This window comes from Chaetura pelagica, unplaced genomic scaffold, assembly GCF_000747805.2.
Source record: "Chaetura pelagica isolate M959 unplaced genomic scaffold, ChaPel_1.0 scaffold3, whole genome shotgun sequence".
Classification (NCBI taxonomy): Eukaryota; Metazoa; Chordata; class Aves; order Apodiformes; family Apodidae; genus Chaetura; species Chaetura pelagica.
Window position 1 is genome coordinate 15,941,964 of NW_009952974.1, and position 24,887 is coordinate 15,966,850.

The 24,887-nt window shown below is 39.2% G+C and overlaps 1 protein-coding gene across 1 annotated transcript in view; it reads right to left on the reverse strand.

Moving 5' to 3' along the window:
- Positions 1–2,082: 2,082 nt before the first annotated feature.
- The window catches only part of PDE1A (phosphodiesterase 1A, calmodulin-dependent), a 147,543-nt gene continuing 124,738 nt past the window's right edge, over positions 2,083–24,887 (reverse strand). The window contains exons 13-14 of the mRNA XM_009996193.1: positions 24,329–24,507; positions 2,083–2,159 (exon numbers count right to left, since the gene is read on the reverse strand). Of these exons, the coding sequence (XP_009994495.1) occupies positions 2,083–2,159; positions 24,329–24,507 (256 nt within the window). The remainder of the gene's footprint in view (positions 2,160–24,328; positions 24,508–24,887) is intronic.

The following is a 24,887-nucleotide window of genomic DNA, read 5'->3' on the forward strand; positions in this document are numbered from 1 at the left end:
CATTTCATTTGTTACTGCACTGTACAGAAATGTGTCTACGCTAAATACAAGTCCTGGACCAGATACACAAAACAATTTAAATGCACTTTTTACATCCTATATGCACAAACATTTCTTAAGTTAAAACTATGCACACTACCTATGCATAGTGTCTGTATGGCTTACATATTCAATGACAGGAATTCCTCCTTTTGGCATGCCCTTGTCCCCAGGATCAGAGCTCGTTCTGTTCCCAGCTCAATTCTGATTGCTCTGCTGTCAGAAAAGAAACAGTCAGCCAGTATGGAAGTGTAAGGCTCCCTTAGTCTAGGGTGACTGTTTTAGGATTCCTTCTTCACCTGGGACAAAGCCTGCCCTTGTTGAGGTTGAGCCTGATGTCTGTTGAGCTCTGGTTAGACCCCTGAAGCAGCTGATGAGCAGCACACAGGTCGCAAATGTCCATCAGCCTCTGCACAGAGGTGAGTGCCACCACCCCCAAGAGTCCTCCTCAGAGCAGACCATGGCTGATTGCAAAGACTTTTTGGTCAGTGAGGTAACAACCACAAGGTCTGAAAAGGAGAACTGGGAGTGCAGTGACCCGAGGGCCTACAATGCAAGGAGGAGCATGAAAAGTTCCTGGCAGGTTCCAGCAGAAGGAAATGAGGTTGGCTGCAGTGTGTGGGGTGCCTGGGCGAGCCAGGAGAGGTCACAGGCAGCTGGAGGGAAGTGGAGATGAAAATGGTGTCTCTTTCTGGGCACAGTTTGGGCTGGAGGGCTCATTCTGAGGTGTCTTGCAGAGGTAACTGCCTGTATGCTCTCTTTTCTCTACCTCTCAGGGAAAGATGGTCTGATGTTTTCTTTTAATGAAAAAATGCTTGGAAGGATTTTGCAGGATCCAGATTGTCACCATGTTGAGACGAACCATGATGTAAGGCCTCAGTGTCACTTTCCAGTTCTGTCTGACAGGCAACACAATATTTTGCTGAACTGAAGCAATTTTCCTGTATTCCTATAGTTGTCTCTTTTGCCCTACAAAACAATAAGCACCAGCTTCATGGTAGGGCTGACGCCGTTGCTGATGTCTTCCAAAATACTATAGGACTGAGAATGTTTTGACCTTTAATACTGGATGCTATTTAATAACTTTTAAAAGAGATATTTCAAATACTGATTTGATAAACACCAGTTCTCTCCATTTGGCAGCCCCCACAGTGGGAAAGAATCATCATCCATGCAGGCTGGTCAGTGTAATTCTTCAACTTCCCTGTACAGTCTCATTGTATTTATTTCCAGGTATTTCAAGGAAGGTAACAAGTAGGACTTTAATGTTGCATGCAGCATGGTTGCATGAACAAGTATCTATAGCAACGTTTCTTTGTGACTGTCCATTTCCATTGGACACCAGTAGCAGTGATATGCAACAGCAGTCCTGGGCAGATGATAGGTGTCATGTTTTCCCATGGCTCATGGTTAACTGGAAATGTCTGGTGCCAGTGATGCAATAAAGCAAGGTCCAGCTTTGAAAAAAGTATTTTGGCTAGTTTAGAAAGCAGAATAGAAGAAGACATAGCAACAACAAACACAATTGAAAACTTGCTAGTTGTAAGTGCCTTAAGTTACCAGCTCAGCGTTTTATGCTTTTGATCATTTTGTCCAATTACTCTCCACAGAAACAGGATGATTTGAGAACAAGATAACAGCTTCTGAGACCATGGGGTAGGAACAGCTAGAGTTCTTCTGCAACAGAGGTCAAATAAAAATTAATAAGCAATAGATTTTTAATACTATTGCTTCTCATATTTCATATACATGCATTGAGGATCTTTTACTACAAAACCATTTAGTCTGACATTAAGGACCGAGAGATATAAAATTACTGGTTTTCCTTTCTTTATGTTTAATGGCTTTTAAGGGGACACAGAGAGGGGGGTGTACCATGTCCCCATTTAAATAATAAATGAAACCACAACTGGAACAGAACAAAGAGGATAATAATAGCACTCGGTGAGTCTTTGTGGTATAAAACTGTCCCAATTAGAAGACTGAAATGATAAAATTACCTGTCCTGCCTGAAATGTCAGAAGCTTTCAAGAAACAGCAAATCTAGTTCTGTATCAGTGCTTCTTTCTGCTCAGTGGCTTTTACTATATCTTCTGACTTCTTACAGTGTATAGGCTCACCTGGAAGAGAGAAAAATGTGGGTTGGAACCTGAGAGCAGAAGTTAATAAAGTTAAGACAATCTGTACAGCCCTAGACAGACAGGAACTGTTTCCCCCTGACTTTAAGGTTAAAATGAGGTTTCAGGCACTGCTTTCTTTAATTGCTTTCTCACTAAAGTAAATATAGGATCAGATTAAGTAATCATTATGGCTTATCCAAAAGGCAAAAGACAGAAATAAAACAATAGATCACATTATGAAAGAAAATATGACGACATTTACAGGAGTAATTGTTAATAAAGTGGATTTGGTTTTGGTTTATTTTACCTCACAACTTACTGAAAGTAAAAATTCACCCTCTGCAGAGAAGTGCTGATTAATTAACCTAGGCAATAAAATTGGGAGCAAGCTTCTCTCAGGTAAAGAAAGATGCCAATATCAAGTTCTAAGAATTAAATTAATTGAATCAGAAGGGAGTAATGACATCAAGTGAAACAAGTAGCTTTCAAATGGATACAACATTAATTTCAGACTGCCAATCACAATATTAAGCTGTTGTTTAAACTATTGCTTATGTAATTTTGAATGAGTGCAGCTGAGGAAATTATGAACTGATTAGAGATAGCAGGCACAGGGACAAACTTACAGTGTTATTTACTAACTATAGAGTAACTTCTCAATTTTAACTGTTGAGCAATCCAGAGATGAATAATGCTGAACTGAAAATGTGAAAAAGGAAAAGTGCAGAAGTCTCCAGCATGGAGAAGATGAGAGAAGATTTCTCCTGGGGGAAGGAGAAAAGTTATAAAAGTAAAAATATTTTTGAAAGGCAGAAAATAAGGGTACAGGATGTGGAAAGGGCAAGCAGACAATGTGTGACCTGAAATGAAAATTGGAAGACAGCAAGTTGAAGCAGAAGAAGAGAGTCACAGTTTAGAAATGAGAAAGGGAAGAGAGGAAAGGGAGGTCATGAGAATAAGGAAAGGAGAAAAAGAATTCACTGTGGCTTCACTATAAACAAGTGAGGACTGTTACTGAATTTAATCTTGTTTGATCACCATGAATGCTGGCAGAGTGGGTGCTGCCCATTCTGTAATGCAGTCACCAGTGGATGGGCCATATTCCCTCAAGCAGCATTATTCCTCATTCCCCTTATTTTACAAAATTTTGCAGGTGTGGAATATAGATAGCCAGTTCTCTAAAGGATTTTGAAGTCTCAAAATTGGACTAACATCAAGTAGAACAAGAACTTATCCAGATCTTTCAGCCTGAAGTTGGTTTTGGAAGGATTTAGCAAAACTCTTATTATTATCCATAAAAACTAAAAACAGGGTGGGGAAGGGTATGGAAATGGATTTATTGACCTAAATAATTAAATTTTATACTTTACATAGAGTGGCTAGCAGGGTTTTAGGAGTGGGATAGGAGTGGTTTGTGGAGACCTTAAAACAATTTCTTTGTTGTTTAAGTTTCATAAAAACTAAACACTGACTTCTAAACCTTACATAAGCTTCTTTCTGTCAATGTATTGAGTTTTGTAAGTGGGAATCTCTGCCCTCTAAAAAGTTTCTAATGGCTCTTATCTTATAATCCCTATCCTTTTTATAAACACATAATGTGCTTTTTTGCTATAACTTTCCCTCCATCTTCAGCCCAAGCATGAGCCTTCCAGTAGTACCAGGACCCTGATGCCATATTGCTCAGTGTAGCCCCACACTGCGCAGAAGGGACGCTGAGGAACCTGGCACCAGGGCGCTCTGTGCCTGCTTTGCAGGGGTGCGAATTGCTCCACACTCTGCTGGGCAATAGCACTGGCCTGGCATGGGTGATTACTCAATGCCGCTGGCACTACCATAAATCTACTGGCATGTTGTTGATGTGGCTCTGTCCACTATTATTTATTCTGGTTATCCTCCAGCGGCTTTCAGTTACTGACTGCTCATAACATTGAATGCTTTCTGTAGCTGGGTAGTCCTCAGCTGTCATAGGGAGTGAAGTTACTGATAATCTGTTCTATCACAGATTTATTATCTCCTTTACATTTTGATATTAAGGATTCATGTGGCTATCATAATGACTAAAAAGTTAAAATGTGCCAATTAGCACTTATAAATCATTGAAATGCGGAGCTGTTTAATTAAACATAAGCAGCTTTTAAAATTAATGTTCTAATTAATAAATCACTCAGGAGAAAAGGAAAATCATCACTTAAAAAAAAATCACCTTATAATAGTTTCACTTAATCTTGTAACACTCAATTAAATGAAAGTGAGATGATGGAAGGGACAAAGGTGTTGTGGAGAAAAAAATACATCCAGTCATAACTGGAGTTCCTGCAACAGCAACCGCAGTTCTCCCTTCACACTGACCAGGACACAGAGCAGGGCCACTTCTGTTAATACAACACAATAGTCTACAAGAACCACACCTAGGAAGAGATGTGTTACAAGGAGAGAAAAACAGTCATTTTGTTCTCTTTTAAATGGGGATGTCCCTTACGATAGCACATCTAAACATCCAGCAACAGTTCCCAAGAGTGCAGATAGATCATCTTCCCATTGTTCCCCAACTCTGATATAATTCAGTCACTCACTCACAGAGAACTGATCTGAGTTTTCTGCTTTTTTATAAAGTCAGAAGAATTATAGAATCATAGACCCATAGAATGCTAGATTGGAAGGGACTTCAAGGACCATCTGGTCCAAACTTTCTAGGTACTACTATAGTTTATATGAGATGGCTCAGCAGCCTGTCAAGCTGAGACTTAAAGGTGTCCAAAGTGGGGGAATGTAGGAAACTACCACTTCCCTTGGGAGATTATTTCAATATTTGTCCTCATGGTGAAAAATTTACCTCTTGTGTCCAATTGGAATCTCCCCAGGAGCAACTTGTGCCCATTATCTCTTGTCTTTTCCATGTGACTCCCTGTAAATAGGGAGTCTGCATCTTCTGGATAGCCATCAACAGAGGAACAAAAGTGAAAAGTGGGGATAATATATCCATGATACATCTCCCTTCTGTGCCAAGTGCTACTGCATCAGAGACAACACGGTCACTCTTGACAGTCTCAAACATCACTCATACAGAAAAGAAAAGGAGGGGGGAGCACGAAGAGAAAACAGAGACTGTTCTGCTAACAGTAGTTACGTGTCTTCTACACTCACTGCAGTAATGAAAACTTGGAAAAACACTTAGTATTAAGTACCTACATACAACAACGACAGTTTAACGCAATTCCCTCCACATTGAATGATATTAAAACATTTCACCACTGTGAAAGAGAAATGTGAAACATTTTAGCTTGAGTTTGCCCTTTGCTATTGAATATTGCAGACTATTTAAATACTAAATGTCTGCATCATCTTTCTTTTTAGTTAGCTTTAGAAGTTGGCACAATCTCTGCAGAGGTACTCATAGCTGCTGCTGCTGAAACCCAGTATTAATTCCTTTTGCCTGAAACAGCCAGGACCTGAATCTTTCCTTGTGTGTGGAGAAAGTCTGCTGCCCTGGCCCCTGCACCTTAGAGTGATATAAAGACCTGCTGTACACTTCTTAATGGGCAGGCACAGAAAAAGCCCACCTTATATATTATTTCTCACTGAATAGTAACATAGCTGGTCTCCTGTCCTTAGGAAATAATGTTTTAAGAACAGGGTGACATAGTCCCTCTGAAAATTATTTCAAAAGACCATAAATACTAAAAATATTTTTCTATGACAGAGTTAAATTTGGGGAAAATGGGGAAAATGCAAGAATGAAAGTGTATTATATTTAAAGTATAAATAAAAATACTTAATAACATAAACCAGAATGTAATTGATACTGTGATGGACCAATAAACCCCTCCAATAGAAGGCTCAGTGAGAAGACAGGCAAGGGGGATGTGTCTATCAATATCAGGAGAGTGCAAGGGGTGACTGAGCAGAGCTGTTGCAAAGAATGCTGACAATCCCAACACAAAGGGGAGTAGAGGCTGGCCTTTCTGTCAGATAAGTACCTATGCCAGTCAAGTGGATCCACTGACCATATCACAGTTGAGAAGAACAACTGGTGGTGTAGGTATCTCTCCCTGAGTTGAAGAGCATGACTGTCTCCCTGAGCTGGCCAGGCCAGCATGGACAGAGTGAATAGGCAGCTCAGCCAAGCATAAAAACTAAACAACTAGAAAAAGAACTTCGAAGAGAGCAAAAGGCTTGACCTGGCTTCAACCCATGTATGCCTTACAAACCACTGTTGTGCTGATGAGCATATTCCAGAGAGAAGTAATGGGAATCACATCAGCATTGTGACTGAGCAGCATATTGCAATCACTCTATTTTGCTAACTGTAACTTCCATTTGTTTTAAGTATATTTTGTATCACTGCTAAATCAGAAACCCCATTTAACAACAACAATCTTCAAATAGGTAAATTTGATACTAAATATTACATCCTTCACATGACAAATATTTGCACGCACCTGGTCAGAGAATATCGGACTCTGACATCAAAATTCAGGAAATTAATCAAGTTCTCCATTTACCTGGGTATCTACCTATGCTGGGAAATGAACACAAATAATCCCTGAAGGAGATGGTTTAGGGTAAATTCAACATACCACAGTAAACAGAATTTCACATAGAACAACAACTAAAAATGCCTTCAAATATCAGATTACTTTAAAAACAACACTTAACCAATATCCTTATTCTATGCATTCTCTACTAGAAATTTGTGACACTGTAAATCAGAAATCCAGCTTCATCTGTGGTTTTCTGACTTGAGGAACTACAAATTACTTATGAGGGGATTCATGAAAGGTTCATGAGACTACAAGAAATGCAAACTTAATTTCTGTAGGCTTAAGTTGGCTTACCAGTACATTTCCACTGGAAAAAAATTAAGGATTCATATGTCTAAATAGGGGAAAAGTAGGGGAAAAGTCACTAGTCTAGAATGCAAGAGCCGAAGACTTTGGAATGCGCAAAACCTTTGAATTTTCCATGACAACAGCATTTTGGCAATATAATTTCTTGTGACATCATGAGAACAGCAAGAACTGATGACTACATTTCTTCACAAACCATTATCAGATGAACAGTTTTCAAACTAATTTGAAGATGTGTTCAGAACAGAATTTTATAATGGCTGGGCATGTGTTCAATCAATGGTGTGAGCCTCTATTTTTTACATGCTCTCACCAGCTGGAAAAGACACAGCTTGTAGTAAAGGAGGGTTTGGAGAAAAATCCCTTCAGTTCCATTTGGTTTCCAAAGATCTTTATACAGCACTTTAAGATTTTCAGACATAGATGCTTAGGTTCAATAGAGAAACCTACATTTCTATACCAAAAACTTTCCATGGCAATCAACAGCAATTGAAATGTGTGTGGCAAAACCTACAATAGCTCAGATATAAGCTGGAGAATACCAGTGAGAGAGTATTGGCTCATCACTCACCCTCTGGACTTGCCATAAAAATAGTTTGCTGCTTCTCTTAGTGTGTGATTAATCACTTGATGCCATTAAATCTCCTGATGTATCTCCTCTTTTCCATTACTTGCTATCAGCCCATGGTTCAAGTACACTCCCTCTTTAGTGATGCAAGAGCTGAGCCATGTCCTCATATGAGCTCTGGTTTTTAGTTCAGGATGTTACCAATACTATTTATCTCCACAAACCAACTAAATCCATCTCATTTCCATTTCATTGTTTATCTGGACTCCGTTTGAATATTGGCATCTCTAGTGAAGGAACATCCTTGGATTGGTGGAATTCATGTTATTAAATATTTTTTACCACCTTGAGTAAAAAAATAACTTTCAGATCACGTTTGCCTTTGGAGATATAATATTACAAACTCAACCACTTCTTACCCTTTTCATAAACTTTGCAGTTGGAAGTGTTACAACACAAGGGTTCAGTAGAAAATTCCCTGCCTCAGAAAATTAATGAGATTGGATTTTTTCTAAAATAAGAAATCTCTGTTCGCACAGGAAAGGTGTAATGTAAAGACTGACAAGGCAACAGAGTGCACTAACTGCATGTGGAGTTGTGGCTAACCTATCAAACAGCATTTTTGTTGATTGGACATCTAAAGACCCCCCAAGGACAGCTACATCATAGCTGCCTTCTGCATCACTGGCAAGATCCCACCTGGATACATTCCTGTGTGATGTACTCTAGGTGACCCTGCTCTGGCAGGGGGGGTTGGACTAGATGATCTTTCGAGGTCCCTTCCAACCCCTAGGATTCTATGATTCTATGAAGATAAGAGACACAGCTCTTCCTGTCATATTTCTCATCCAGGAGATGGGAAACTTTTCTAAGGCACTTAAATTTCAAGTTGGGATTTAGTACAAAAATTGGTGCAAAGAAATACATGTCAAGACACAAAAATGTCAATTATTAGACAACTTCAAATGCTGTGAAATTAATTTTAGTACAAATATTTTGATTTAGAGCCCTAAATTAACCATCTGTCATTTCTGATACAAAAAAACCTGTCAACAATAAAAATGGAGTACTGGAATGTGGAACTCTAGAGTAAGTGGGAGTTCTCCACAAAAAACATTTTTGAGAAATATGCCAAATCACATATTTATGTCTAAGCTAAGTCTTACAAGCACTTCAGTGTTACTGCTCAGACAATGCCACACTTCTGGCACAATATTGCAAGGCTCACTGTCTTAAAAGCATCCAGGAGTTTAGTATTTTAATTAGAAGTAAGGAAAAGAGTGTCATTATATGTCTTGATTATTCTTATTACCCTAATACCTCAAAACTTATTCTAAAAACAAACAAATCATAGAATAAAATGAAAATGCACAGTGTCTTTCTCTTACTTTCATAACATCTGTTGCTTGAACATCTTGACCTTCTCTTACAGTCACCAGATACTAAATCATAGTCAGCTTGTGATACAATACTTACATTCTAAAAAAATATTCTGACATTATAGGAATTTTTGGGCTGCTCCACTTGTCCTGCAAACTTTAGTCAGGAGACTGATTTCTGATTGAGAGAAGGACAGTCCCATGCCTACTGCAGTTTGCACATTCCATCTACTTAAAGTTAACTCTAAAATTCACATTACGTTTAGGACAAAGGATGTGGTTTACAATGTAATAATCATATTAGGTGCCTAAACTAAGGGGGTGAATTTTAATAGCCTAAGTATAATTACCTATTCAAAGAGAAAATATTAGATAGTAGGTTTTGAAAATTTACCTCATTCTCCAATAGCAAACTGCTATTTCATTGCAAATATGCATCTTTAAATTACTTTAAAATCATTCTTCCAGTTCAACTAGAAGTCTTGGTATTTTATGTAAAAAAAATCTTTTACTAGATATCAGATAGCTAATACCAAGAAGATTCTATGTTTACAAAAATCAGCTTTTATTTGATGGTTTTAGGCCACTGCTGTTTCTACATGTCTGCACGTAAGAAACTGTCTTACACTGATGGCTTGTACAACACCTTCTTTCAATGTTTTACGTTACTGTTTGAAAGGGAGATACCAGACACTGCTGCAGCTTCACCCTGGACAGCTTCATTAGATTGACTGGTGCTCTGTGATGCAGCATTACCATTCAGTGGGTCTGTGTTCTGTGTTTCTTGCTGGGCATCGGTGAGATCCTTCTGGTTCGGATCAGAGTTAGTGAACTTTTCTGAGTTGGATTCATCACTCAGAGGAGTGTCGAAAGAGACTACTTGTGGGACGATGGATCTGGGAGGACAGGCTGTACCATCACTTCCCTGACTACTCTCATTTTGTATCCTTCTTGTCTCTTCCTGTAACTGTGCATCTGTGGAATTTCTGCTTTGGTCTTTTTGCTGTTCACCAACATTTTTCACAAGTTCTTCTACAAAGAGGGAACAAAATATGTGAATTAGATAAGAAGGATATGCCACAATTGTTTGATTTCAGAATAGTGACTGATAGAGCTGCATATGGGAACACTGTGAACATCAGCTTTCTGCATGAGGACATGTGCATTGGTGTGTTTAATACAGGTCAGCACCTGATTACACTATTGTAATTGAACCTTAGTGGTCTGTTTCTGATTTGATCTTTAACTTGTACCTCTTTTTTTTTGACCATTGTATAAAGCAAGGATCATCATCAGACACACTGTAAGCTGAAGGATGGGAGCAGGAGGACCCTGTGCTGTAGGCACATGTCCCAGCAATGATGTTTACCTTCACAGGACTAGGAGGAGCAGAGCTCATCAGCTCTGCAACAGAGAAAGGGCATCGAGAGGAGCACCTTGCTGTGGGTATGGGAGAGGCATCAGAACTGAACGGAAGCCCTGGAGAAAGCTGGCCTATCAGCATGGAAAACTCAAAAATGTCAGCTACTACAGAGCTTCAGCTGGAACAAGTTATAGAGGGTTACAGGCATGTGCAATCCAGGTCTGCTGCCATTATGACTAGTGACACACACAGGATGGGAAGGAAGAAAACACAGGGGAAATTGTGCTTCAGGAGATAGCAGCTGCAGGAGAAAATCATGTTTATGGGAGGCTCTAGTCCTTACTCTATTGCAGAAGTTTGGAGAACAGTACAAGCAAAATGGTCTGGAGTTAAAAGAAACAAAACAGAGCAGAACAGAGAGGTGGTACCAGGAGGAATTAGAAAATGAAGAAAATAGAGCATGGAAAAATTGTGATGGAGGGTGAATAGTCTGATAAGAAATAGCTGTACTATCTTCTATTTCTCTCGCTATAACAATCTCTGTTTCGTAAATTCCGATTTTAGAATCTCTATACTACTATAGAAGATAGAAACCACTGTCAATTTAAAAAGGGAAAGCATTGCAGTTTGAACAAGACCTCCACAAAATAGCTGCATGATACTGCATAAAATGTCCAGCTTGACTGTGCACTGAGATATTTACTGAGTTCAGCTGCCAGCTCCCAGAAACTCTGATTGTGAGTGACCAGTCCGAAACTGGACCAAAAGCGTTTGTATATGACAACTTAAAGAAAGCCCAGTTCGTAATAACTTTTCTACCACTGTCAGTATTTGGCATCTTCATCATCTCACTTCTATGAATCCAAAGACTTCCCCCTGAAGTACAATTTAGCCTGAGACATAGGACACAAAGGAACACCTCCAAACCTGAACTGGTGTGCAGAAGCACAGAACAGTTAAATAATTTTCAAAGACGATCTGAAGCATACCTGCTTAAGGATATCTAAAGCACATCCGAATTCTAACTCATCTGATGGACGTGGCTTTGAATGGAGTATCTCTGCACCAGGTTACACCTGATAACATACTAGTTAACTGTCATAACTATTGCATTTAAACTCATGTGATACTGTTTATCCCAAAAGTCTGTAGTAAAGAATATGTGAAAAAAATACTGTATTTTGGAAGCATGAAGAATACTGTGCAACTTTAAAATCCATGGAGTTATAACTATTGCTAAACATTAGCCTTTTATGCTAATAATTATATCTGTGATTACCATTCCACAGTGATAAAATTTTAGTCACTCTAAGTTAAATAAGCTTAAAGAAAAGTATCTTCTCCACTTGGAAGGAGTTTGTTCAGGGCAACTAGGAGGAGTGGCTGATAGCTGTGACTGTGAAGCCTTAAATACAAAATCCTCTATTGATGATAGCACAACTTTTATTAAGACCCTCAGTCCTTTTTTGTGATATTAAGCCTCATCTGCTGGACATCTGAGTCTATGTTCTGACTTGCTTTGCTGCACTCAGCTTCAATCCTTACGAAGTCCGCTGCCAAAAAGATGAAAAATACTAGATTATTATGGTTTGTTAGCCCCTTGTGGAATATGCCATAGGTGGTAGAAAAATACAGATTTCTGCTCTCCACAAAAGCTAATAATTTTACTCTATATTACATAGGACCTTTATATTGTATATCATAATTGTCATTTTCTGTCATCTCTGTTGTCCTATCACTCTGATGAAACAGAAATATTTAACAGTCTTAAAAAGAGGCTGAGACTGGAACAGTGACTGAACAACTAAAATTCAAGCAAGGCACTGCTAAGTGAATACCACTAGTGTAAGAGAAGCAGAACTGGCACGATGTTTGATCCCCAGTGCTAGACAGCAAATTGTGATAGATACTGCAGCAGAGCCTCTGCCTCTACCCAGCCATGAACTGTCAGGACCTTTCAAGGCTGCTGCCCTTCACCCTGCACTGGGCTGCTGGGAAGAATAAATTCCTCCTTCCTTATGGGCACACATTACCATGGCCAGCTGGAGATGGCAATGAGGTATGTTAAATGAACTATGTAACTTGGCACTTGCAAAAGCGACAATATATAATAAAAGTAAAGGAATTAATAAAATTAATAAGATTAAATTACATTATTGGCCCTCTAGAAAACTCCCCTCTTTTTTTCTTCTTTGGTCAGTCAGACACAGTATCAAAGAAGTATCATAGCCATGGATAGAAGTGTATTGTGCAGTGAACTCAAAGTATGTGTTGCTGCTACTGCTGTTGCTCTCTCTATTTTAATTTGGTAAAAATGCCTGGAGAAAAGTCTGTTTATACATTTTCAACTGTTTGGTATTGTGGATTTTTTAAAAGAACCCAAGCATTATTCCACAAAATTTGTATGAGTTCATCTGTAAAATGAATGGTTTCTCCTAACTGGTCTGCTAGGGATGACTCAACCTTATAAATTTTTGTATTTCTAAGTAATTTCTGAACTCCTGCCTTAAATCACTATCCTTCATGAGGAGTAGCAATGGCATTTGATATGTACATGTAGTAGAAGTTTCATTCATCCCTTGTGTTTTGATGGGCTCTTGGCAAAATAATTGTCATGCATTTTTTGTTTGGAAAACTGGCAGGAGTCCTAAGGCAACAGCTGAATTTCAGAGCAATTGAAAAAATCTCGTACTTAGTAATTTTGCATCTACAGAAAACGTATTAACTAGGGAAGGTTACTTCTTTCCTCACCTCTTTTCACCAGATACCACTTTTCTTTCATTGTCATCTTTCTTTTTTTTTTTTTTTCCTAAATAAGTCTCTGAAAATTGAAGCAAGTTCTTTAAGTCTGTTTGGTTTTTGTTTTGTTTTGTTTTTCTAAATCATTTGCTAGAGTGAATGGGAGCACTGAATTTCTGCCAGTCCAGTGAAGGATTAAAGTGCCTCCAAAACACTAAAACTGTCACATGGCTCAGTTCCTAGCACCATGCAGCAGGACTTGGTGGTTTCCAAACTATGGCTGCTCTGCTGCTGCAGAGGCTCTGCTGGGCCTGTATTGTCAGTTACAGCACTGATTTACACCAGCTCAGCCACATTACTGCCTATGTATGCAGCAACACTTTCAGGATATGGTCTGCTAAGTGGTGAGGAAGCTTTTCTACATTTTCTACTTTCTCTTCTGTATTTGTTCATCAACTTTTTTTTCCTGGCCTTTCCATAATAAGTAACAGAGCATTCAACTACTCTGATCTGCATACCAGGCTTAGAAGACACCCTTCTGTTTCCATCAACTACACTACTTGAGCACATACTGACTTAACAAGAGTGGAGAGGAAAAACACAAAAGCCATGTATAAGCAGAATGTCTTAAATCAGCAAATGGTAGTGACTGCCACAGTGCTGAACCCCAGTAAAGCACATTTCTGTTGAATCATGCTATTTTCATTGGTTGGGTTGAAAATAAGTTACAATAACTTAGCATTAGAGAAAAGACGTAATGACATTGAAGTATCCAGAATTAGAAAACTATTTATTTAGAGAGGAAAGCTGTTCATCTTCATTAAGAATTAAATTATTTGAGGAATCTGTAATGATGAATGCTGCTAGCTGTTATGGACTCTGTGTATACTACCACAAACCTTGATTTCTAGACTGGTCTGCCTTCTTTTTTACTGGAAAACAAAATTTCACAAAGGAATGACAGAAGAACAAGCAACAACACAGGGAGGAACTGCACCTTTCTAAAAGACATGCTCTCATATCAGCCATTTTAAAGAGAAAAAGAAGAAACCAGTTACCAGTATCAAAAATTTGCAGGATATAAGAGGACTGATCCAGGAGCCTCTGGGACTCCCAAGTAAGTTTAAAGACATGTTCAAGAGTTCCCAAACAGCAGTGATTTCTCTCCACCACCCTGCCACTTTCAAACCCAAGAATACATAGCAGTAGCTCACCAAGTTATTTAGACACTGATTCCTTCCACTTTCAACTCCTCACATAATTTTCATCACAGATGTAGGAGCATATAAAACCACTGCAAACCATTGTGGCACAAGCACATTCCCCCCTCATCCCTGCAGGCCTAAGAGCACAGGACCAGGGCCTTGGCAGCTGGCTTGGTGGGAAGTGCCTGTGCCACTGGTCACATACAGAGAGCTCCCAGACATGCACCCGATACCTGAACCCACCAACGTCCACCACTGCCAGTAAACCCACCTAGGAGACCTCTCAATCAATACAAGACCACAGTTCAAATCCAGCCTAGGTTATAAAATGCGACTCCCACAGGAGACCTCTTTGTGTGGTTCTCCTCAGAGCAGCAGATCTGTCACTGGAAGCCCTCTGGTTCAAGACACCAAAATAATTTCCCCAGGACTGAGTGTCCTCGCCTCATCAGTGAATGGCACACACATATTGAGCCATCATGCTCAGCTTAGTTTTAGCTACACACTGTGTAGTAGCTGTTCCCAACTGCCATCCTGAACCTGTAAATAAATTGTGTCTCCCAAAGGGTTTGTAATATGAGATCCCTGTTGGATTTGAATGTTTTACCTTTTTTCCCTGACACTATTGAACTGTTTTTTTAAATACATGTTTTGTCAGTCTTACACTTCTGTGACAACCACATAATACAGTGGCACTTAATATCACAATATTACATCATAAAGAGAACATGGCAAAGGCTTAATTAACTATAATTTTTTTTTAAATAAAACATTTGGTCAAAAATAATTTGTGAGTTTACAGTTTCCTAAGGTGGCTACCTCCACCTTTTACTTCTCTTTTGGTATTTAGCTGTAAGCTTGAACACTGGGACTTTTGGGACTGTGGAAGGGGGGGACATGCTGCTCTGAGCCTACTAGAGGGAAAAGGTGGTTTAAGTCATGAAGTTTGTCCTGTGCAGAGGCGGGAGAGTTCTCTGGTGTATTCTCCAGGGGGATATACAACAGGTTCCATTACCAGGTTAAGTTATCATTCCTTAGTCTGTGATTCAGCAGGTACTGCCAATAAAAATTGCTTCTTGCTACTCTTAGCTCGACCCATTCTCTGTATTTCCTCAGATCACTTCTCCTTTTCCCACTGCTCTTAACACTTTTCTGGTTTAGCTCAAAAACTGCTTACTGCCTAAATATTTTAGTACTGCTCAGTCACTGTCACTGGTCCTAGATAGAACTCCTTTAGTCCCCAGAATTTATTTTTGTCATGGTTTGATTCAGTACAAGAATCAATAAAAAGAAAATTGCCTTCATCCTAGCTCAAACTAGGATAATTTTTCTCCAAGAGATTAAAACAGTCCATTAGGGTAGATTTCATGTGCTAAACTGAGAGTTTCTGTGACTGTCACTCATCCTCCCACCACTCGCCCTTTCTAGTGGCTGGTAAATCACATTAACATGCTATCAGATCATCACTCTGAGATTTTTGCATTTCAGCAGCTGTTATTCTCTTCTTATTAGTGAGTCTGCAGAGAAAATCCTTCAGACAAAATGGAACTGAGCCCTGTGGTTACTGTGCCTGCAAGCATGCAGGACTGAAAGTGCCAGAGGGGGCCCTCCAGGTACCATGCAGAGGTCTTTCAGAAGAGACATTTGTTATTCAAAGTTGTTGCCCATAGGAAAGCAAAAACCAACCAACCAAACAACAAACAAACAAAAAGAAAACACAAAAAACCGCACCAAAAAAACAAACAAGAAAACACAAAAAACCGCACCAAAAAAACAAACAAGAAAACACAAAAAACCGCACCAAAAAAACAAACAAGAAAACACAAAAAACCGCACCAAAAAAACAAAAAAAAAACCCCTAAAAACAAAAACAAACACACACACACAAAAACAAAACCAAACAAACAGAGAAGAAAAAAAAAGAAGAGCTCATCTCTACTCCAGAGATGCAGTAGTTGTAATTGTTTTCATACTTTAACTATCAAAATGAAGCACAGGACAGACTGAGAGCCATATTTTTCATGCCATCCCAATGAAGCCAGCCCTGTTACACTATTGTAATTGAACCTTAGTGGTCTGTTTCATTCATCCCTTGTGTTTTGATGGGCTGTTGGCAAAATAATTGTCATGCATTTTTTGTTTGGAAAACTGGCAGGAGTCCTAAGGCAACAGCTGAATTTCAGAGCAATTGAAAAAATCTCGTACTTAGTAATTTTGCATCTACAGAAAACGTATTAACTAGGGAAGGTTACTTCTTTCCTCACCTCTTTTCACCAGATACCACTTTTCTTTCATTGTCATCTTTCTTTTTTTTTTTTTTTCCTAAATAAGTCTCTGAAAATTGAAGCAAGTTCTTTAAGTCTGTTTGGTTTTTGTTTTGTTTTGTTTTTCTAAATCATTTGCTAGAGTGAATGGGAGCACTGAATTTCTGCCAGTCCAGTGAAGGATTAAAGTGCCTCCAAAACACTAAAACTGTCACATGGCTCAGTTCCTAGCACCATGCAGCAGGACTTGGTGGTTTCCAAACTATGGCTGCTCTGCTGCTGCAGAGGCTCTGCTGGGCCTGTATTGTCAGTTACAGCACTGATTTACACCAGCTCAGCCACATTACTGCCTATGTATGCAGCAACACTTTCAGGATATGGTCTGCTAAGTGGTGAGGAAGCTTTTCTACATTTTCTACTTTCTCTTCTGTATTTGTTCATCAACTTTTTTTTCCTGGCCTTTCCATAATAAGTAACAGAGCATTCAACTACTCTGATCTGCATACCAGGCTTAGAAGACACCCTTCTGTTTCCATCAACTACACTACTTGAGCACATACTGACTTAACAAGAGTGGAGAGGAAAAACACAAAAGCCATGTATAAGCAGAATGTCTTAAATCAGCAAATGGTAGTGACTGCCACAGTGCTGAACCCCAGTAAAGCACATTTCTGTTGAATCATGCTATTTTCATTGGTTGGGTTGAAAATAAGTTACAATAACTTAGCATTAGAGAAAAGACGTAATGACATTGAAGTATCCAGAATTAGAAAACTATTTATTTAGAGAGGAAAGCTGTTCATCTTCATTAAGAATTAAATTATTTGAGGAATCTGTAATGATGAATGCTGCTAGCTGTTATGGACTCTGTGTATACTACCACAAACCTTGATTTCTAGACTGGTCTGCCTTCTTTTTTACTGGAAAACAAAATTTCACAAAGGAATGACAGAAGAACAAGCAACAACACAGGGAGGAACTGCACCTTTCTAAAAGACATGCTCTCATATCAGCCATTTTAAAGAGAAAAAGAAGAAACCAGTTACCAGTATCAAAAATTTGCAGGATATAAGAGGACTGATCCAGGAGCCTCTGGGACTCCCAAGTAAGTTTAAAGACATGTTCAAGAGTTCCCAAACAGCAGTGATTTCTCTCCACCAACCTGCCACTTTCAAACCCAAGAATACATAGCAGTAGCTCACCAAGTTATTTAGACACTGATTCCTTCCACTTTCAACTCCTCACATAATTTTCATCACAGATGTAGGAGCATATAAAACCACTGCAAACCATTGTGGCACAAGCACATTCCCCCCTCATCCCTGCAGGCCTAAGAGCACAGGACCAGGGCCTTGGCAGCTGGCTTGGTGGGAAGTGCCTGTGCCACTGGTCACATACAGAGAGCTCCCAGACATGCACCCGATACCTGAACCCACCAACGTCCACCACTGCCAGTAAACCCACCTAGGAGACCTCTCAATCAATACAAGACCACAGTTCAAATCCAGCCTAGGTTATAAAATGCGACTCCCACAGGAGACCTCTTTGTGTGGTTCTCCTCAGAGCAGCAGATCTGTCACTGGAAGCCCTCTGGTTCAAGACACCAAAATAATTTCCCCAGGACTGAGTGTCCTCGCCTCATCAGTGAATGGCACACACATATTGAGCCATCATGCTCAGCTTAGTTTTAGCTACACACTGTGTAGTAGCTGTTCCCAACTGCCATCCTGAACCTGTAAATAAATTGTGTCTCCCAAAGGGTTTGTAATATGAGATCCCTGTTGGATTTGAATGTTTTACCTTTTTTCCCTGACACTATTGAACTGTTTTTTTAAATACATGTTTTGTCAGTCTTACACTTCTGTGACAACCACATAATACAGTGGCACTTAATATCACAATATTACATCATAAAGAGAACATGGCAAAGGCTTAATTAACTATAATTTTTTTTTAAATAAAACATTTGGTCAAAAATAATTTGTGAGTTTACAGTTTCCTAAGGTGGCTACCTCCACCTTTTACTTCTCTTTTGGTATTTAGCTGTAAGCTTGAACACTGGGACTTTTGGGACTGTGGAAGGGGGGGACATGCTGCTCTGAGCCTACTAGAGGGAAAAGGTGGTTTAAGTCATGAAGTTTGTCCTGTGCAGAGGCGGGAGAGTTCTCTGGTGTATTCTCCAGGGGGATATACAACAGGTTCCATTACCAGGTTAAGTTATCATTCCTTAGTCTGTGATTCAGCAGGTACTGCCAATAAAAATTGCTTCTTGCTACTCTTAGCTCGACCCATTCTCTGTATTTCCTCAGATCACTTCTCCTTTTCCCACTGCTCTTAACACTTTTCTGGTTTAGCTCAAAAACTGCTTACTGCCTAAATATTTTAGTACTGCTCAGTCACTGTCACTGGTCCTAGATAGAACTCCTTTAGTCCCCAGAATTTATTTTTGTCATGGTTTGATTCAGTACAAGAATCAATAAAAAGAAAATTGCCTTCATCCTAGCTCAAACTAGGATAATTTTTCTCCAAGAGATTAAAACAGTCCATTAGGGTAGATTTCATGTGCTAAACTGAGAGTTTCTGTGACTGTCACTCATCCTCCCACCACTCGCCCTTTCTAGTGGCTGGTAAATCACATTAACATGCTATCAGATCATCACTCTGAGATTTTTGCATTTCAGCAGCTGTTATTCTCTTCTTATTAGTGAGTCTGCAGAGAAAATCCTTCAGACAAAATGGAACTGAGCCCTGTGGTTACTGTGCCTGCAAGCATGCAGGACTGAAAGTGCCAGAGGGGGCCCTCCAGGTACCATGCAGAGGTCTTTCAGAAGAGACATTTGTTATTCAAAGTTGTTGCCCATAGGAAAGCAAAAACCAACCAACCAAACAACAAACAAACAAAAAGAAAACACAAAAAACCGCACCAAAAAAACAAACAAGAAAACACAAAAAACCGCACCAAAAAAACAAAAAAAAAACCCCTAAAAACAAAAACAAACACACACACACAAAAACAAAACCAAACAAACAGAGAAGAAAAAAAAAGAAGAGCTCATCTCTACTCCAGAGATGCAGTAGTTGTAATTGTTTTCATACTTTAACTATCAAAATGAAGCACAGGACAGACTGAGAGCCATATTTTTCATGCCATCCCAATGAAGCCAGCCCTGTCCTGCTCTCCTGCATACACTTTGCAGGTGCTCAGCACAGCGCACTGCCAAAAGGCGGTGAGGACAAGGTTTGTCACTAATCACTTCCCTTACAAACAGGGCCTGTCACAGTTAATTCTTCAGAAGACTTACTTAAGCATAAAATAGGAACAGTAACACTGGTTGTGTATGATCCTGGAGATGAACAGCATTAGCACACTTCAGCAATGGGCACACTGGACTGGCAGCTGGAGCCTTGGTCTGTACACTGCATTCTTTCATGTTACTATATGACCTGGGGTGAGCGACCTAAGCTGTCTTTGTGTCTTTCTGCTCAACTCTAAGGTGCAGATAATTACAATTATCCCTGAAACTTTATTTACCATTATGTCTACCAAACAGATGGTAAGCATGGTTACTAACTAGTCCATACCCTTCGACTCTTTTAAGAGTAGCTGAGCTTGTCATCCACTGAACTACTTGATTAGTCAATCTTTAGAACATTTTTATAGAACAAAATAAGCATGAAGGAATAAATCTTTATTTTTAAAATATTAAATAATTATGTTATAACTTCTCTGTGTTCTAAGAACTGCATCATGGAGGATCTTACATGATATTTAAATCTTTCCCAACAAGTTGTGTGTTTCTTACAGCTTTATCAGTAACTTCCACTCATTAAAATCCATTTAGCAAACATTTTTTCTATTGAAATTACCTCTCAGACTCATCTGAGAATCTTTACTATTTCCTATAATGACCACAACTGCAAATAGCAGCAGCAATCACTGCTATGTATTGAAAAAAAGCACAGGATGGAATGGTTTCTCTATCGCGTGTTGAGTTGAACAAAGGCAGATTATCTGGTCATTAGGGGTTTGGAATATTAATTAAACATCAAGGCTTTAAAATGAGAATCCCAGATGTTTGATCATTATGGTAATTTACTGTTAACATCACTCCCTGAAAGACCTGAGAAACATATCCTCTAATTCTCCAGTGGCAAAAGGTGAAGGACCCTAAGGCTATCCAGCACTGAGCTCCTTGACATTAATTATACAAGAAATGGCCTTTTTAGTGAAATGAAGCCATCTTATTCAGTGAGCCTTCTTATAAGGAAGATCTCAAACAGCTGCCTAGGTAGATAAAGTCTTTGCTTACTAACACAGGCCTTTCCAAAACAAATCATAGAATCATAGAATCTTAGGGGCTGGAAGGGACCTCGAGAGATCATCTAGTCCAACCCCTCTGCCAAAGCAGGGTTACCTAGAGTACATCACACAGGAACTCATCCAGGTGGGTTTTGAATGTCTCCAGTGAGGGAGACTCCACAACCTCCCTGGGCAGCCTGTTCCAGGGCTCTGTCACTCTCACAGTAAAAATTTTTTTTCGGATATTCACCTTGAACCTCCTATGCTCCAATTTACACCCATTACCCCTTGTCCTATCACTGGTCATCACTGAGAAAAGCCTAACTCCGTCACCCTGACACTCACCCCTTACATATTTGTAAACATTGATGAGGTCACCCCTCAGTCTCCTTTTCTCCAAGCTAAAGAGACCCAGCTCCCTCAGCCCTAAGCACACTATTCCTTGACAAGCTGCTTGCTCCAAATTAAATCTCAGCAGCAACTACCTTCCCAGAGAAAGCAGCATCAGGAGCTGGGCTGGCTGCATCTCCAGGAAAGCTCTCCTGTAGCAGCATTGTCAGTGTGTCTCGGTCTTCTGCTCTGGCCTGTCTAAACATGGGAATCAGAACCACTTTCCTGCACATTTGGCTGCAGTGCCTCTCAACCAGTGGTACCTGTGCAGCCTTATCCCGAAAAGGTGAGAAGCTGGAACAAGTTCAAGTCATGCTCAGGAAATCATATTGTCACTAATTTCCTTTCTATATTACTTGTGCACCTGTATCACTCCATTTTATAGAGATGACTTCTCCTGAGCCTGTGAACTACTCTGGAACAATGTCTACTGTTTGTGGAGCCCAGTGACAAGAATGCAGATGGTTCTTTTAACAGTACAAGTACTGTTTGTCATCATCAGCTCAGGAAGTGCATTTGGAGATCTAAGCTAACAGGCAGCTTGCTTACTCTCATGGCATACTGCCCTCATACACACAACCTCCTCCATGCACTCAGATCTTTGCAGTTTGTCACAAATTATCTAGCTAGGAATAACAGCAACAACCCAGCAGTGATTTAACCCTGGTATTTCTTCCCTTGATACATGCACTTACTTACATATGAATAAAACACAACTTCATACACATGCCCAGAGCAACCTAAAGACTTTCCATCAAGCAATAGAGCCAGAGAAGGTAACAAGAAATCCAGACAGAATGGAACAAATTATTTAAGGTTCAAGATCTCAGTTTATTCACTTATAAACTCAAATTTGAGTGCAATCTAGAAGGAATTTCAAGTAGAAAGGGGATGTATTTCCATAATTTCATTATTTAATAGATGTTTATTTTGGACAGTCTGATTAAGGGTTTTCAGCCTTACAAGGTGCGGTATCAGAGCAGATGTATAGCTGATCTGGACCTGTTGGGGAAGATTCTTTCTCCCATTATGTGACAATGAACCTATGTGCCACCTGAGACAAAAGAAAACCTCTTTTCCAGCAGCCCTTAGTGTCCTCATGTTGCTTGCAAAAACTGAATGAAAAAAATCTTAAATTTCACAAAGGGTACATAACCCTCCGCAGCTTTTATTAAAAAACACTATCTGTGTACTAAAGAAATATAAATCTGTACTCAAAGGTACTTCCACTATTCACAAGGTTCCTTGAGATTCTAACCAGACACCCTGAAGGTCTCCATGCCATGTTCAAGTCAACTGCAGATGTTGCTGCATGTAGCCTCTTTATGAGCGCACTTTTCTATAAATCTGTCCCTTGTTTTCACAAAAGTTTTGTGAAACAGCTTCATACACAATCACAGAGAGCAGATATTGTTCATTAAGCTCTAGCCTCAATACCAGCTATTTCCACTTACCCATCAGTTTTCCTAATATACATTCTACTGTAATTCTGTAACTCTGTTTAGGAAGTACTTCAACATACTTCATTAGTCAAGTTGATGGCAGAAAAGAAAGGGCATCTTAGAATATGAACAACTACAATCTCAGCAAAGTCCATATAGTCTTGAACATGAACAGCTCTGTTTTTCACAGTAGAAAGCATGCCCAGTTTCCTGGACCTTGCTCAATATTAATGGGCCGCCCATTAATATTGCCTGTATAGGGAAACAATTCTTAAATCCCTTGCTGTGAGAAGCTTTGTGTTTTCAATGACTGCCAACAGCCCAGTAAAACTGGGCTAAATCTGTCAGTAATGTACACAGCACTACAAAGCACTGGAAATGAAGGGGAAAATATCTTTTTGATAGCAGTGTACAGCTCCAAAACAATGCACCAAAAATCTGATATACCAAAATCAAACTGGTTAGTTGGATGCAACTGAAAATGGCAAACTTCCAGATAGTAAGTTCATTCTACTACATTAAAGGACCTTGCACATAGGGTTGCTTGATTTCTGCAGGCTGTAGCTAAGTGGTCTTGGCCACCTGGTGGTCTGCTATTACTACTGATCACCACAAATTAGCTGCCTTGTCCTTTTGACCAGTCAGGATTAGTTGGACAATACCAAAAGAGTAAATCAATCAGATAAAGCTGCTCATGGAGACAATATTAGTTAATTCTCCTCTAATCTCACTAAATGAGATTTTAGCACTGCTCAGCACTGTTTTTTCAGTCTTGTCTGACACCTCTTTGAGAAAAAAATATTCTGCTTTGGATAACGGGATGAAAGACAAGGCTGGCACTGGGTGCCAGGATACCATTCCCTATAGTCAGTACCAGGACATGCACAGCAAGACCAGCCACAGCAGTGAAAATCTATGCTGAAATATTCCAGGTGCTTACTCAGAAGATTGTGGACAAAATATTCCCAAATGTCATTCACTTAACCTGGATCAAAGTTATAAATTGTGTTCAACAATTATCACAATTCATTTCACTCAAATAACTGCAACCCCAGACAATTTTCAGGTGTGATTTATGAACCAAGGTGGGTTGATGCAGGTTGGCTTTATTAACTATCAATCAGGAAATAAAGTCTCTTTTTATCTTGTTTGGGTCTAACACATGCTGTGATTTCCCAAATCTTTATATCTACTGAGTCTTTTAAATAATTGCCTGCAGCATAGTCCCTAGAAGCCTGCAATACTGAATTTTGTTCCATACAGTAGGGAAAAAATAGCATTTCTAAGAGCAAAATATAACTTCTACATTTCTTAAGAAACATGGCAGCACACACTACTTTGAATTATTGATTTTGGCATTTAAAGCAGATGTCAGTATCAGTTATGATTAAAAATCCAAGAATACACATTTCTAAACCAGACCTCTATAGATAACCTGAGCAGCAGAGCCTTATTGTACAGGCTATACGATTTCTCCTCATCCCCTGACCACCTACATCTCTTTCTATCTCCTGGGAGAACAAAACAGGACCATCTAAACAAACATTAAAACATAAAATATGCTAACACAGGACAACTATATATTTTTATACGTTGAAGGAAATGAAAATATCAAAGTAGGGGAGATCTTAGGGAGCAACCTATAAAAGCATTCCACCTTAGCATATCATACCTTCTACTGCTAACTCTTTCCATCTTTCTTTGTTTTCTTGAATGATCTTCATCAAGTTGTCCTTAAAGCTTGTTAGGTCTACAGATGCTAGAGAATTTTCTGTCCCTCCATCACCTGTGCTTTTAAAAGTGGGTCTTCTTTGTGCTTCAGCATTGCTTACTAATCCCGAACTATTTTGGCTGCAGAACAGAAAAAACCCTAAATTACAAACATAGTCAGGCAATTTTAATAATACACAGTTAATTTTAATCAAATTCCTTAGGACCTACATACAAACACTAACTCAAAATAATTGTTTTCACCAAAGAGTACCTAAGATATAAGACAATTCTTCAACTCAGGAAGCTGTAACCTGGGACCTAATTTTACTGACCTTTTTTCCTTTTTACTGACAAAAAAAAAAAAAAAAAAGAAAGAAAGAAAAGAATTCTTGAAGGAGTGTTTATGCAGCCATTTTTCAGCTCCTTAGCTGTGTTTTTAACAGTGAATGGTATCTTTGGGGCTCACAGGAAAGGCATTTGATTGTTATTTGTTGACCCATTTAGAAAATGAAAGAGAT